The sequence below is a fragment of the Lepidochelys kempii genome, chromosome 13, assembly GCF_965140285.1.
Source record: "Lepidochelys kempii isolate rLepKem1 chromosome 13, rLepKem1.hap1, whole genome shotgun sequence".
NCBI lineage: Eukaryota > Metazoa > Chordata > Testudines > Cheloniidae > Lepidochelys > Lepidochelys kempii.
This window is the reverse complement of record NC_136392.1, coordinates 3,648,313-3,663,999: the sequence shown is the minus strand read 5'-3', so window position 1 is coordinate 3,663,999 and position 15,687 is coordinate 3,648,313. Positions and strand designations below refer to the sequence as shown.

The following is a 15,687-nucleotide window of genomic DNA, read 5'->3' as shown; positions in this document are numbered from 1 at the left end:
CTCTCCAGAGAGGCCACCCTTCGCATGGCGGCTCCCAGTGGGGGACGGTGAGATGTTCAGTGTTTCTGAAAACTGGGCCCCAGAAACCAGTGGCCCAGTTCTGAAAGTTGGGCACCCAGAACCAGTGGCCGTTTTTAAAGCTCTTAGCGTAAGTGGTTTGTCCGTGGAGGCCGTGACAGGGCTGGGAACTGAGCCCACATCCCGCGAGCTCGGCGGAGCCGGGGTCCTGACGCACCCCAGGAGAGGCGCCCTAAGCCCCGGCGCCGGCTGGCCCTGGAACGGTCCGTGTCTCTCCCTCCCTTGGCCCAGCTCCTGGGGGTGTGATTGGGGGTCAGATGCAGGAGGGGGCTGAGCACCCAGCAGGGACCTTGGTGGGACGGGACCCACGTGGGAACCGGGGGCAGGCGGTTGAACTGGGGACCCCAGGGGCCCCTGCGTTTCCATCTCCCCAGGGGCCCCTGCGTTTCCATCTCCCCCCAGCAGAGGGCAGCGTGTGTCCGCCTCTGCGCCCGGCCGGAAGCCTCCCGCTGCCCGTCGCGCTGGGGGCCGGCAGGTGGCGCTGTGGGCGGCGCGCGTTTCCGCACGGAGGGCTTTGAGTGCTGCACGCCCGGCCCGCCAGGCGCGGCCTCCGGCGCGGGCCGGGGGGGATTGGCCGCTGCACCGGGAAGATGGCGGATCGGCAGGAGGCGCTGAGGGAGTTCGTGGCCGTGACCGGGACCGAGGAGGAGCGAGCCCGCTTCTTCCTGGAGTCGGCGGGCTGGGACCTGCAGGTAGCGCCGCGCCGGGCCGGGGGAGGGGCCGCCGCGGAACCGCACCGTCATCCCGGCATGGGGGGGCCCGGCCCGGCCTCCCGCCTCCCCCGGGCCCGGCTCGGGCCGACCTCCCCGGCCCCTCCGGCTCGCTCCCCCCATCCCGGCCTCCCCTCCCCGGCGCCCGCCCGCGGCCCCGCCTTCTCCGCCTTCACTGCTGGCCCGGCCCTGCTCCCCTTGCTCCCTACCCCGGCCAGCGCCCCCCGGCGCCTCCCCGGGCTCAGGCCGCTCCTCCTGCCGGGCTGGGCCGAGCCGGTGCCCGCGCGAGCAAAGGGCCCCCCAGGCCTGTTCCCCCAGGCGCTGCACGCCCTGAACTGGCCGCTGGCTCCTCCGTGCAAACCCGTCCCCCGCCCACCAGCCTGCGGAAGACTCGGTCTCCGTCACTCAGGAGCCGTCCTGGAGCTGGTCGCCTCTCTCAAGATGTGGCTGCAGTGAGTTCCCAGCTCTCCTGTAAACCCCTGCAGGCGCCTGTTGCATGCCCTTCGCATCCCTGCCCGTCGCATTTCTTTGGCACATCATTTCATCCAAAAATCTCAGAGCTCCTTACTAGCATTAATTAGGCCTCACAGAACCATTGACATAAGTATTATCCAGATAGGGAAAGGGAGGCACAGTAGTGAAGTGACTTGTCCAGCCAGGTCCACACAGCGATGGAGCCAAGAGTCTTGACTCACAATATTGTGCAGTAATGCCGCCCCCCCCCATACCTGTTATACTTTAATATGAACTGAAACTCTTTAGAGGCAGATTAAGTCATCAAGCGCAAGAACTGGGAGACAAATCACTTCCATTTTGTAATTTTGAAATTTACAAATATCTGTGTAACTAGTTGAGGCAATCTCCTATTCAGGTAAATAATATTTATCACTGAGTTTTGTTAGCTTGAGGCATAAGATTTTATAGAAGTGTGATTAACCCAAACAGGCTGTGTGGTCATAGAATATCAGGGTTGGAAGGGACCTCAGGAGGTCATCTAGTCCAACCCCCTGCTCAAAGCAGGACCAATCCCCAACTAAATCATCCCAGCCAGGGCTTTGTCAAGCCTGACCTTAAAAACTTCTAAGGAAGGAGATTCCACGACCTTCCTAGGTAACGCATTCCAGTGTTTCACCACCCTCCAAGTGAAAAAGTTTTTCCTAATATCCAACCTAAACTTCCCCCACTGCAACTTGAGACCATTACTCCTTGTTGTATCATCTGCTACCACTGAGAACAGTCTAGAGCCATCCTCTTTGGAACCGCCCTTCAGGTAGTTGAAAGCAGCTATCAAATCCCCCCTCATTCTTCTCTTCTGCAGACTAAACATCCCCAGTTCCCTCAGCCTCTCCTCATAAGTCATGTGTTCCAGCCCCCTAATCATTTTTGTTGCCCTCCGCTGGACACTTTCCAATTTATCCACATCCTTCTTGTAGCGTGGGGCCCAAAACTGGACACAGTACTCCAGATGAGGCCTCGTCAGTGTCGAATAGAGGGGAATGATCACGTCCCTCGATCTGCTGGCAATGCCCTTACTTATACATCTCAAAATGTCATTGGCCTTCTTGGCAACAAGGGCACACTGCTGACTCATATCCAGCTTCTCGTCCACTGTAACCCCTAGGTCCTTTTCTGCAGAACTGCTGCCTAGCCATTCGGTCCCTAGCCTGTAGCGGTTCATGGGATTCTTCCATCCTAAGTGCAGGACTCTGCACTTGTCCTTGCTGAACCTCATCAGATTTCTTTTGGCCCAATCCTCCAATTTGTCTAGGTCCCTCTGTATCCTATCCCTACCCTCCAGCGTATCTACCTCTCCTCCCAGTTTAGTGTCATCTGCAAACATGCTGAGGGTGCAATCCACACCATCCTCCAGATCATTTATGAAGATATTGAACAAAACCGGCCCCAGGACCGATCCTTGGGGCACTCCGCTTGATACCGGCTGCCAACTAGACATGGAGCCATTGATCACTACCCGTTGAGCCCGACAATCTAGCCAGCTTTCTATCCATCTTATCCCTTCTATCCACAGAATCAGTTATCTTGTCATAGAAGGCAATTAGATTAGTCAGGCATGACTTGCCCTTGGTGAATCCATGCTGACTGTTCCTGATCACTTTCCTCTCTAAGTGCTTCAGAATTGATTCCTTGAGGACCTGCTCCATGATTTTTCCAGGGACTGAGGTGAGGCTGACTGGCCTGTAGTTCCCAAGATCATCCTCCTTCCCCTTATATATATTAAGAGCACTGAAAATTCTTCTGATAATCCTAATTTCAGACACCTGAAACTATTCAAAGTCTATGAAATATGCTTAATCGAGATTGTGTATGATATAGACTCCTGTATTTAGCCAGTCAGGTAGAGTGGAAGGATCTGTAAAAGTTATCCACTTGGTCAGAAGGGGTGAAAACCAGTTATTGCTAGCACAGATTCAGCCATGGTATGAACAGGACCTGAAAATTGTAAGTGAATGCATGATCACCTATTTGACCAATTGCCTTTTTCCCTGCAAACTTACCCTCTGGCCATGTCTACACTAGCACATTTAATTAAGGGCTTGTGCATGCTTGGAAATGTACTGAAATAGCTGTTCTGTAATAATTATTTGTGTATAAACCCCCATGAAGATACTCTTATTCTGGAATAAGGCTACCTTTTTCAGATTTAGCTAAATCCACTTTAGAAGTAGAGTAAGCTAAATCAGAAACAAGCAGTCTTATTCTGGAATAAGAGTATCCACACAAGGAGTTATTCCAGAAGAAATGTTTCAGTACATTTCTGAGTGTAGGCAACCCCTAACATGGCAGTAAAAAAACTGGAAGCTGCTAGATGAGCCTTATCTCTGCTTAAGACTCCTGAAGGTGGAAATTGTTTTGTAAAATTCCTTAGAGTAGATGTGGCTTAAGCTATTGGGCGTGACAAAAGTTCTAAGTAAATGCAGTATTTTAATCTTTTTAATGGATATAGTTCTGACATCTTTCTGACAGCAATGATGTACGAGATGATCGGTCGTCTTCTTAAAAGCCGCTGTAATTCTGTCCTTTCAGATTGCTCTAGCTAGTTTTTATGAGGACGGGGGTGATGAAGATATTGTAACGCTTCCTCAGCCAACTGCCAGCTCTGTGTCCAGAGGCACTGCACCCAGGTGAGGAGAAACTTTGCAAATTATATGGGTCTGCTCATTAAGCAGTTATACATGTGGGAGTGGAAGCCACCTATCGAAGTACTTACACTATGCCCATCACATTGCTGTATGACCCTTATCAGAGAAGACATCCATGAATTTTGTTCAGCTTTATTTCGTAAGTTTCATTAGCCTTTGTGAAACCCCAGCAGTGTTGTATTCCCCTACCTTGGATGTGATTGCACATCTTATGCAAAGAATTTTGTAGAATGATTTTACCTCATTGCTCAAGAAGAATGGATTATTCTATTTTAGTTTGCTTTGGGGCCAGAAGAGAACTCAGCAGATCTAAACATTCTCTGTAATACAGAATACTATAATTCTCTAGAATAGTTTGCAATTCTATACGCCGCCTATCTGAGGGTGTCAAGGCACTTTACAAGCTTGAATGAATTTGGCCTGATTTTGTCCCTGTGAAATAGGAAAATATTATCCCCATTTTACAGATGAGGGATCTGAAGCACAGAGAGTTCTCATCTGATTGGTAGTTGTCTGTGTAAAATGAATTTGATGGTCTAAGTGCAGATTCTAGTGGGTAAGTGTCCACATCACAAAAAATCGCCATTTCAGTTAGCTCCCTAGTAGGTAGCTCCGCAGAAACACAGAGGATCAACAGACATGTAACCTGAACTCCGTTCACCTTTAACAGAGGCTCCGTAAACAGGGCCGCGTTAGATACCTTGCATTTTTCGGGATTATGCCATAACTATTCTGTGGATAAATAAAGGTTCCTAAATCCAGTACATCTGCAGGGAAATGACTGAAGCTTTGTTACGTTTGTTGTGTTCGTGACCCCTTATCAAGCATTGTGCGTACACTCACCTGGTATTTGTCGATGTAATGGGGAGAGGATGAGATACTTGGAGACTGATTCACCATTCTTACACCAATGTGACTCGATGGTCTAGTGGAGTGATGAATCAGGTCCGTAGGGTTGGAAGGGACCCAGATTAACCCACTGTATAAATGCAGAAATTCTTCTACTCCAGCTTTCTTCAATCCAGGTTCCTTTTTTTTGTCTTGTACAGAAACCTTTCAGATCTTTCTTTATATATCATAAAGACACAAAAGGCACAAAACTGTTTGTTTCTAGTGATCTCTTAGATATGTTTAGACTATTCTAAGAGTGTATGTTGTTTTTAATTGAAGTCAGGGAGGGAGCTAAGTGTTGGGCAGTGGTTCCCAAACTTGTTCCGCTACTTGTGCAGGGAAAGCCCCTGGTGGGCCGGGCTGGTTTGTTTACCTGCCGCGTCCGCAGGTTCGGCCAGTCGCGGCTCCCAGTGGCCGCAGTTCTTTGCTCCAGGCCAATGGGAGCTGCTGGAAGCAGGGGCCAGTACGTCCCTCAGCCCGCGCTGCTTCCAGCAGCTCCCATTGGCCTAGAGCAGCGAACCATGGCCACTGGGAGCCGTGATCGGCCGAACCTGTGGACACAGCAGGTAAACAGCCCGGCCTGTCAGGGGCTTTCCCTGCATAAGCGGCGGAACAAGTTTGGGAACCACCGGTGTAGGATATTAGGATAGTCTTCCTTATTTTGACAACAGTCCCCAAGAGGGAAAGAGCAGATGGACTTTGCTGAATGGTTAATGAGGACAGCAATAGTACCTGTCCCCTCTGAGCTGCCATTTGATCAGTATATAGAGGGTGTTTAATTAGTGCAAGAACTGAAGTTCAGTGGAAATAAATTCTGTTTAACCCAGATGCATAGTAGAGGACAGAAGCACAACATAACAGCCACTTTCCTGCTTTATAGTTCACGTTACATGTCTGATATCTATCTATCTCTTTGGGGAATGTGTGCGCTTATTTGGTTATCTTTTTACAGTGACCACCGGGTGACATCATTCAGAGACCTTGTTCATGCTCAAGAAGATGATGATGAAGAGGAAGAGGGACAACGGTCAGTCTCCGGTTAAATATATAAACCACATGGTCTTTTATCTTGTGGGAGAGTATGGAACTATACAGAACCTTCTTTAAATCTGTGTTTTAATCGCTACTGACGAGTCTCCGGTTTTCATGCTCACTGAGTCTTATTCTGAAAGGCTAGTCAATGAAAATGATGTCTGCAAGGACAGGCTTAGCACTGTTTGTAGAAATTCTCTGTACTGGTTTGAGAGTTGTGAGATGTTAAATTCAGTGGTGATCAGTACAGTTCTGAATGCATGTCCTTCTCCCCATTGTTGAGAGAAGTTAATCCCAGGGCTTGCAAAATGAGTGTTTGCATTTTTGCTAGAGCAGTGAGCCCCAGCACTCCCATGTCTTTGTTTGTGATGCTGCTGTATGGGAATGCAGTTGCAGTTCCCCTTTTCATCTGGGTTTTTCCCTTCTTTTGAGCATCATTTAGGAAATGTTAGTGGGAAATTTCCTGCAGTGACAGCTATAATGACAGCTAGCGAGGAGAGCTTTAAACTAGATTCAAAAGGGGCAGGTGATAAAAGCCCACAGGTAGGTACAAAAAAAAGTGATGTTAACAGAGGACTAAATATGGGGCGGGGGTCATTGGAGCTACATGAGGGGTAGCAATGGGGGAAGCTGCTCAATAGCTTAGCTGTCCGTATACAGAAATGCAAGGAATATGGGGAGTAAACCGGAAGAACGTGAAGTATTCCATAAACTAAATTATGACTTAATTGGCATCACAGAGACTTGGTGGTATAGTGGGGTTATGGCTTGTTCAGGAAGGATAGGCCAGGGAGAAGGTGTTGCATTGTACCTCAATATGTACTCTTGTTCTGAGGTCCAGAAGGAGGTGAGAGTCAAACCAGTTGAAAGTCTCTGGATGAAGATAAAAGGAGGGGAAAAAATGGGTGATGTCATGGTCTACTGTAGACTAACAAATCAGGAGGAAGAAGTGGATCAGGCATTTTGAGAACAAATAACAGAAATATGCAAAACACAAGTAGTAATGGGGGACTGTAACTACCCAGTCACTTGGTGGAAAAATAATACAGCAAAACCCAAAATATCCAATAAGTTCTTGGAATGTATTAGAGGACAATTTTTTGTTTCAGAAAGTAGAGGAAGTAATCGATGGGACAGCCATATTAGATTTGATTCTGGCTAGCAAGGAGGAATTAGTTGAAAATCTGAAGGTTCGGAGCAATTTGGGTGAAAATGATCATGAAATGATAGATTTCATGATTTTAAGGAATGGAAGGAGTGAAAGTGAAAGTAACAATGGACTTAAAAAAGCAGACAGTAACAAACTCAGAACTGGTAGGTAAGGTCCCAAAAGGAGTTCAGGAAAGATGGCAGTTTTTCAAAGAGACAGTATTAGGGGCTCAATAGCAAACCATCCTGATGCGAGAGGAAGAATAGTAAGGGTATGTCTACTGTAAAGAAACACTTGCTGCACCAAGTCTCAGAGTTCAGGTCAACTGACGCAGGCTCACAGGGCTTGGGCTGTAGAGCTAAAAATAGCAGTGTATATGTTCTGCCTTGGGGTGGAGCCTGGACTCTGAAACCCATATGTCACCCACATGACGTTCTGGTAAGCAAATTAGGAAATGTGGTCTAGATTGAATTATTATAAGATGGGTAAACAGCTAGTTAAGACTGTACTCAAAAGGGTAGTTATCAGTGGTTCACTGCCAAACTGGGAGGGCATATCTAGTGGGGTCTGCAGGGTCAGTCCTGGGTCTGATATTGGTCAGTATTTTCATTAATGACTTGCTTATAAAATTTGTAGATGGCACCAAGCTGGGGAAGGGATTGCTAGCACTTTGGAGGACGTGATTAGAATTCAAAATGACCTTGACAAACTGGAGAATTGGTCTGAGATCAACAAGATTCAATTTAATAGACAAGTGCAAAATACTGCACTTAGTTAGAGAAAATCAAATGAACAACTACAAAATGGGAGATAACTGGCTAGGAAGTAGTGCTGCTAAAAGGAATCTGGGGGTTGTAGTAAATCACAAATTGAATGAGTCAAAAATATGAGTCTGCAGTTGCTAAAAAGGTTAATATTCTGGGGTGTACTAACAGGAATGTTAAAAAGACACGAGGTAATTGTCCCCCTATACACAGCACTGGGGAGGCCTCAGCTGGAGTACTGTGTCCATTTCTGGGCGCTGCACTTTAGGAAAGATGTGGACAAATTGAGGAGAATCCAAAGGAGAGCAACAAAAGGGATGAAAGGTTTCGAACACCTGACCTATGAAGAAAGGTTAAAAAACTGGGCGTGTTTAGTCTTGAGAAAAGAAGATTGAAGGGCACTTGATAAGTTTTCCAATATGTTAAGGACTGTCATAAAGAGGACACTGATGAGTTGTTCTCCATGTCCACTGAAGGTAGGACAAGAAGTAATCCACTTAATCTGCAGCAAGGGAGATTTAGGTGAGATATTAGGGAAAAAATTCTAACTATAAGGATAGTTAAGCACTGGAATAGGCTTCCAAGGGAGGTTGTGGAATCCCTGTCATTGCAGGACTTTAAGAGCGAGTTAGACAAACACCCTGTCAAAGATGGTCTCAGTTTATTTGACTGTGCCTCAGCGCAGGGTGCTGGACTGGATGATCTCTCAAGGGCTCTTCCAGCCCTATGTGTCTCAGATTCTATAAGTAGTTTATAGGTGACATGCAAAGCAAATTGAATGGAGCCATCACTGTGAGGTGGCCAAGTATATAAACAATCTTACTGATGGGTAGATTAAGGCACAGATCAGTTCAGTGCCTTAACTTGGTGGTGTACCTGGCAGTAGAATTCAGGAGTGCAGATAACCAGTCCCATTAGTCTAGGTTCTCTCCTTTCCCTCTTTCCCTCCCCCCATTTGTTAAATTTGTGAGCTTTAAGGCTAGGAGATTACTTGATTGTCACTAGTTAATACACAGCTTTTCAAACTCTGTTACAGAAGAAGCTGCTGAGTCTGGCAGAGACCTCATTTCATGGTTTTCTGTTCACATCAGTTACAGTGATTGGCCAGAGTAGATGAACACTTCCCAGTAAACTGTATGACTATAGAAGAGAAAGTGAGAATAACCAACTGTGCAAGAGCAAAAACTCTTTGTGTGGGCAGCCACATCCTGGACCTGAAACTCAGTCTGCTCCTGTAACCTCTTGGGGCTTCTCAGGTCCACGTCCTGGAAAATCATTTGTCCAAGTAACTAACCCCAAGTCCCTAGATGATGATTGTTTGTTCTGTTCAGGTTCTATGCTGGGGGCTCGGAAAGAAGTGGGCAGCAGATCGTTGGCCCGCCAAGGAAGAAAAGCCCCAATGAGCTGGTGGAGGATCTGTTCAAAGGAGCTAAGGAGCATGGAGCGGTGGCTGTCGATCGGCCAGCTAAGAGCCCCGGCGAGAGCAGCAGACCAAAAGTGAGGAATGCTGGGGTCTTCTTTCCTTTCCTTATTTAAATCTGTTTTTAATGGAGGTGATCTCCCTCCACCAGCTCAGTGACAGCTGTTCTATATTGGTGAGTGCTGGGATTCTCTTGTAAGGACAGCTACCCCTCCATTAGCGCTGATCTAGCATATGTGCCATAATGGCAAGAAAAGCTAATTCAGGGGGTCAGATGATTCATTGGCTAACAAGTTGGCCACTGCAGCTTTGAGATGTGTTACATAGCTTATAACCATATTGCTGGTACAGTGAAGCCCATGTTTACTCATGGCAATATTCTCGTGAAGGAGAAGCAAGCATTGTCTGGGTGCATATCATTCTGTAATCTCTTCTGCGTGCCTCTCTCTTGTAGCCATTTGCAGGGGGAGGGTACCGCCTTGGAGCTGCTCCAGAGGAGGAGTCGGCCTATGTGTCAGGAGAGAGGAGGCAGCATTCTGGTCAGGATGTGAGTAGCTCTCACCCTTCAACTTTGCAAAGATCTTCCTTAGTGGATTATTTTATTTAGCTACAAAGCATCTGTTTTCCCTCTTGATGAGCCCAGAGAAGGAAATGGACATAGAAGGCTGAGGTGCAGTAAGCCTAGCTTTGGTAAATTCTTAGACTGGAGAGTGCTCTTTCCTCCACTTGTAGATTTAATGAATAATCAAGCGTTCTGTAGGCAGTGTTCTGCTGAAGTGTTACTTAAAAGCCTGGAAGCTCCTCATAAGCTCAAGGACCTTTTCTCAACATTTCTAGCTGTGAAATTAATGCTCCTGAAAGGTGGCATATAGAAAGCACTGGAGAATGAAATTCCCTGTATCCCCAGAGGAGGCGCAGTAGCAGTGCAGACTTCTCTCCTCTACCTGACCAGTGTGTTCCACTGTGAGCTTGGAGAGGCCACCTCTGGGGTGGGTGTGTGGCTCAGTCTACCTGTCCCATGCACTCTTTGGCTTTTTATCCAGACCTGCCAAAAAGAGGGTGATCTGTGATGGTGGCTTTGTATTGGGGAGTGACACCACCAAGCAGCCAGCCAACAGTTTTTCTTTCTTTTGTCTGTGTTGGCTTAGGGAAGTCCCCACAGGGGCACAACCCTCTATCTGAAATTATCCCGCTGGGCAGGCTTTTCACTGCCAGTCGTTGCTATGTTTTATCAAGACACTGGCAAGGAGCTAACTTTTCTGCTTGGGGTGGTTGCAGGTACATATCGTATTGAAGCTGTGGAAGAGTGGATTCAGCCTAGACAATGGGGAGCTGAGGAGCTACCAAGACCCATCCAATGCCCAGTTTCTGGAGTCTATCCGCAGAGGGTATGCAGCATGAGGCTTGGGGGGACCTCTGATGGGATGTGTCTGAGAAGGAAGCGCCTGTACGCTAAAATATAGGAATGTAGGAAATCCAGGGTGCTGGGAATCAGAGCTTAGTATAAATAGCTCATTTAATCTGAAGCATTTTCATTAGTTTCTTAACGTGGTAGCAATGGGGTGGGTAAAATACAGTGGTTGCCTTTACATCAGGTATTTAGCTGTTGAAGCAGCCCCATCCCATGAAGGGATAGGAGACTTTGAGGATTAGAAGTGAGGGAACAGTCTCTTCCATATGTGGGATGCAGACTCCTGAGGATTACAAAAGGCAGGTTATCCTAAACACAGACTAGTGCGAGAAAACTTTCATGTGTGTTATGCCCTGGGAAGATGAGTCCTCCTCAAATCCTGCTTAGCTGATGAGATGATGACTAAAGGATGCTTTGATTCCTGGGGACAGGAGGGAAGGTTTCTAATAGCCTGTGATGGGACTGGCATTTGTGGTGACAGTTCCCTGGGCAGCATAAATAGGAAGCAAGCATTATCTGGGTGCATGTTCTGTAATCTCTTCTGCATGCCTGTCTCTCTTGTAGCCATTGGCAAGGGGAGGGCACCATTTTGAAGCTGCTCCAGAAGAGGAGCCCACCTGTGTGTCAAGACACAACAGAAGGTAGTTTTCAGCTCTTTATCTATGGATTTTATTACAATGCACATTCTTCTTGCTTCCAGGGAAGTCCCAGCCGAGCTCCGCAGGTTAGCACGCGGTGGACAAGTGAACTTGGATATGGAGGACCACCGTGACGAGGATTTTGTGAAATCCAAAGGTGCCTTCAGGGCTTTCACTGGAGAGGGGCAGAAACTGGGCAGGTGAGAAGACAGCAATACTGATTTGGTATCTGCTGCCATAGGCCATCTGAGCTCACACGGTTTCTTTCTTTAACAAAATAGCAGTTGATTTGGCTGTTTGTTAGGGTGACGGAATAGCTGACATTTTATAAGCATTTAATGTTGCAGGTGTTTTTAACAAATACAAAGGACTGGCTTTAACTCCTTGCTGTTAGTTCCCTATTGCAAACCCCTGTGAATCAATTGCAAAACGGCATTGATGGCAGATATAAAGTGTGTTGCAGAGGTCTGAGCACGTGTCTCTGAGCCAGGAACATGAGTTTGATTCCTGGCTCTGCCTCTGATTCTGTGGCCTACGTCAAATCACTTAACCTTTGTTTCCTTGTATGTAAAAAGAGGATAACATATCTGCCCTGCAGAGCGGCGGTACGGTGGTGATTAATCATTTTAATGTTTGTAAATGCTAAATATTGTGTGTGATATGCACCCTCATTAGCAGTTAGTCAAGAGATCAATCCGAAGCGAGGAGATGGGGAGGTAGTAGGGACCATGATTAGATGTCTGGAAGTGTGGGAATGTCTAAGTCAGGTTGAGTGGGGGTTGGATTGGAAGACATTGGAGGTTGTATAATCTGTTGGCTCTGAGAGGTTGGTTTGGAGATTAGATAAGTGTCTGAGGGCCCCTGATGTGTCACCAGTTGGTTCCTGAGTTCCTGTTCTCAGTGCTAATATGTTTGCATCTGTGCCTCTTTTTAAGTGGGAATCCTGATTCCTGGGCCTGGAAAGAGGTGGTTTATAAAACCTGTCCTCTATGTTTTCCTCCTCTTAGCACTGCCCCCCAGGTGATGGGCACCAGCTCTCCAGCACAGCAGGCAGAGAACGAAGCCAAAGCCAGTTCTTCTATCACCATTGATGAATCAGAGCCCACCACCAACATCCAAATCCGGCTCGCTGATGGCGGGCGATTGGTCCAGAAATTTAACCACAGCCACAGGTACAAGGGCAACGGGAAACACAGGTTACTAACTGGGAAGGCCCGAGTGACACTGTGAACTGTACACAGCTGGAGCAGATGTTAAAATCCTGGCTAGCCAGCTAAAGGGAGCTCTGGGGATCCTTCTGTATAGGTGAATAGGAGCAGAATTATTGCGGGGTTTGGTGATTGTTAAATATTAGTAGGATAGGATTTGTTTTCCTAACAGTGACAGCTGTTGAACTGGTGATCTCTCATTTGAACACTTCAGTATTCTCAGTGTAACTGTCTGTAGTGCCAACTAAATTATCCCAAGGTCTTTGGACATCTTCAGATAATTAAGGAACTTAGCTCAGTTGACTTCTTCTGAAAACTTGTTTGCTTAGCCACTCTCTTCACTGCAGATAGCTTGAGAGAGGAGGTTCCCTTTAAAACAGGTTCAGCGGGAGGAGCAAAATTAATTCCATGGAGTCCATTGCTCAGTAGGACTTAAGCATGTGACTTCTGTGCTGGAGTCCTGCTCAGCCAACCATTCTTGGAGAACACAGCTGGTCACCCGTACTTTTCTCCAGTTCTTATAGGAGAACTGAACCACATCTCTGCTCAAGCAGGGGAATCTGGAAGACAAATCTCTTTTCCAGGCCCCCTTGTTATCCACGATGGTATCATGCCCCCTAAGGGATCAGATAATCTGGGATCTGCCTCACTTATGCGGAATGCTGCTCTCCTGCCCATCCAGCAGTTTATAAATTACATTGCACCTTTCATCCTGAAGGGATACCAAAGCATTTTACAAACTATACATGCAGGAATCTCTTGATCCACCGACGTGTCCAGACACCATGGTGATCTGCAGGTATTAAAAACTTACTAGTATAGCCACCAATCACTGCATGTGTTTAAGGCAGGAAGTTACAAAGACTATCTAGTTGTGATCACAGCTTATGCTCAAAGGCTTTAGCCTCACTTGTAATAGGTGGAAAGCAGTTTCATGTGTTATTTCAGGGAACTCGTGTGTCTGTATAGATATGCAACAGAAAATGAAAAGTCATCTTTAAAAGTAGCTTAAATGTGAAATCTGCTTTATGTGGCTTTTGCCGTTTGCTGGTAGTGTTGATGCTGTGACATTGCAGGCTCTTACACCTTCGGGAAAAGGTGTAAGGTTAGTCTGTTTCCCACACATTTGTGCAGTAAATGAAATAACAGGGTCACCATTGTGTGTTTGATCCCCTTGGACAGCATCCGTGACATCCGGCTCTTCATAGTAGATGCCCGGCCAGCGATGGCTGCTACCAGCTTTGTCCTCATGACCACCTTCCCGAATAAAGAGCTGTCTGACGAGGACCAAACCCTGAAGGAAGCCAACCTGCTCAACGCTGTCATCGTCCAGCGATTAATATAATAGAACCCATCTCTCTTCACGCGTCTACCTGCTGTGCGCATGTGTCGTTTCGTCCTGTATGCGCACCTGTGCCACACAGCACAGTGTAACATCTACCTGTAGCTCTGGGTTCTTAGATCTTGGTTGGACTTTTTTCTCATTAGTTGCATTTCCCATGTTTTTGTGATGATCAGTGGACTTTAAAATAAATAAACAAAACAAACCCATTTTGAAAGGGGCTGCAGCCTATTGTGCCAGAAATTCTCCCACTGGAGTTGTCAAAGGTGCTTTATGGATCACGTTACTGACTGCAGAGTGGGAGGGAAGTCTGGTGAAAGGGAGCTCAAAGGAAGTAGTTTCCGTCCATGCTGGGGAAGAACGACTCATAGCAACCCATTACTCTTCGCTCCTCCCAGGCCTTATGCAAAACGCTTCCTTTGTTTCAGTGTGTTAAATAAAAACCATCCCATAAATGGGTGATCTGATTGCCAGGCTGACACTGACATTGGTGTAACACCAGCACTAGCCGATAGATCCTTGGGAAGCCACGGTTCTCTTGTACTGTATGTGGGTTAAAGCTTGGATTTGCATGCAGAGGCGTAAGGTTAATGCTTTTCTCATCCTTTTTCAGAAGTAAAGTTCAAGTTCTGATTTCCCCCTGCCCCCGCTACAAAGTTCTGACATTCCTCACAGGAGAGCCCTGCGGAGGACTGGGGTCCTGCAGGACCCATCACCATACTAGCGGGAACGGGATTAAAAAACAGCCCTGTGTAGGGCTCTACCTCACAGCACCCAGCCTGGTCTCTTGTTTTCTCCCCTCTCTCCACTAAGCAAGACTGGCTGCAGTTTTGCCTTGCTGCGTGCTGGGCTGCTTCATGGCTTTGGGAAGTACAGCCTGCTCCTTGGTTTCCGCCCCAAGAGGGCAGGATGCTGGATCTGCTGTGGAAGTGAATGGAAGTGAAAAGTGATAAAAATGAATACACTTTAACTTAATGGAAAGTAGAGATTTTTGGCAAGGAATTTTAAAAATGAATTGTTGAGATACTGGGAATGGCCAGGGTGTAATTTAAGGCTGTGGGGAAGAGATTAACCCTTAAATTTACTTTCTCACATTTGTTGAGGACCAGTTTAGCTATACACCTTTGTCTGTTTTATTGTTTGCATTTTGGGCTCAGGTCTCTTCTTTTATTAAGAATCTCGTGAGTAAATTCGGTGCTCCTAGAAATGAGGGACTAATGGGATTAGCTTGAGCCAGGTGTAGCTCATGCAGGTTTGCCAGCTAGTGCACCTCATGTCCCAGTGCATCTCACGCCTGACTCCGTGTTCTGGACTTATCCCGTGCAGAGCCTGCAGCTGTGCTGAACCATCAGCTTTGTGACGCCAGCTAATTCGATGCTACACTGAGACCAGTAGTCTCGCTGTGATGCAAGTACCTGAATTGTGACCCCGTGAGTTGTTAGAACATGTGTCCCATTATCCAGGCTTAGTCATGCTGGAGCGTAGAGCTCGAGCACTGTAACCCTACCTCCCCCGATGCTTCACGGTTTCCTGTTCCCCAGTTTTGGTACTTGCAATGAGCAGAGAACAAACACTAGGCACGCCTACGCGGGGGAGGGGTCAGCAGATTCCACAAGTTCAGCATGGGAAACTCGCTTAGCTAGGTGCGTCAAGCACAACAGAGGAGTGAGTAGCGGACCTTAGCAAGGGCATTTGGACAGCACTTACTCTACCGGGGGTTGAATGAATTAGCATTTTTCATGATTAAATGGATACATAATGTACGTAACGGCAAACGTTGTAAATTATTGTGAAAGTGACCATTAAAAAAATAGGAAAATGTCTTCTGACCCTTTCTAACATGATGCATGAAATTGTCCATGTTGTTGAGGAACAGCTGGCA

At 47.0% G+C, this 15,687-nt stretch overlaps 1 protein-coding gene across 2 annotated transcripts; it reads left to right on the top strand.

Moving 5' to 3' along the window:
- The first annotated feature begins 614 nt into the window (after window positions 1–614).
- NSFL1C (NSFL1 cofactor) lies at window positions 615–15,624 on the top strand. Of its 2 annotated transcripts, XM_073308852.1 has the most exons (9): window positions 616–770; window positions 3,834–3,931; window positions 5,793–5,867; window positions 9,118–9,283; window positions 9,661–9,753; window positions 10,485–10,594; window positions 11,318–11,455; window positions 12,263–12,427; window positions 13,646–15,624. In XM_073308852.1, the coding sequence occupies exons 1-9, from the start codon at window positions 669–671 to the stop codon at window positions 13,806–13,808; spliced, it is 1,110 nt and encodes a 369-aa protein (XP_073164953.1). In that variant the 5' UTR covers window positions 616–668; the 3' UTR covers window positions 13,809–15,624. The 2 variants fall into 2 exon arrangements, with proteins under 2 accessions (XP_073164955.1, XP_073164953.1); XM_073308854.1 differs by lacking the exon at window positions 9,661–9,753 and having other exon boundaries at window positions 615–770.
- The last annotated feature ends 63 nt before the right edge of the window (window positions 15,625–15,687 follow it).

What these genes read in the sequence shown, in the direction of transcription:
- NSFL1C (XM_073308852.1), top strand. Translation starts at nt 669, where the DNA reads ATGGCGGATCGGCAGGAGGCGCTGAGGGAGTTCGTGGCCGTGACCGGG. An exon ending in GAAGAGGAAGAGGGACAACG is followed by an intron (nt 5,868 to 9,117) that starts GTCAGTCTCCGG and finishes TGTTCTGTTCAG; the next exon opens with GTTCTATGCTGGGGGCTCGG. An exon ending in GAGGGGCAGAAACTGGGCAG is followed by an intron (nt 11,456 to 12,262) that starts GTGAGAAGACAG and finishes TCCTCCTCTTAG; the next exon opens with CACTGCCCCCCAGGTGATGG.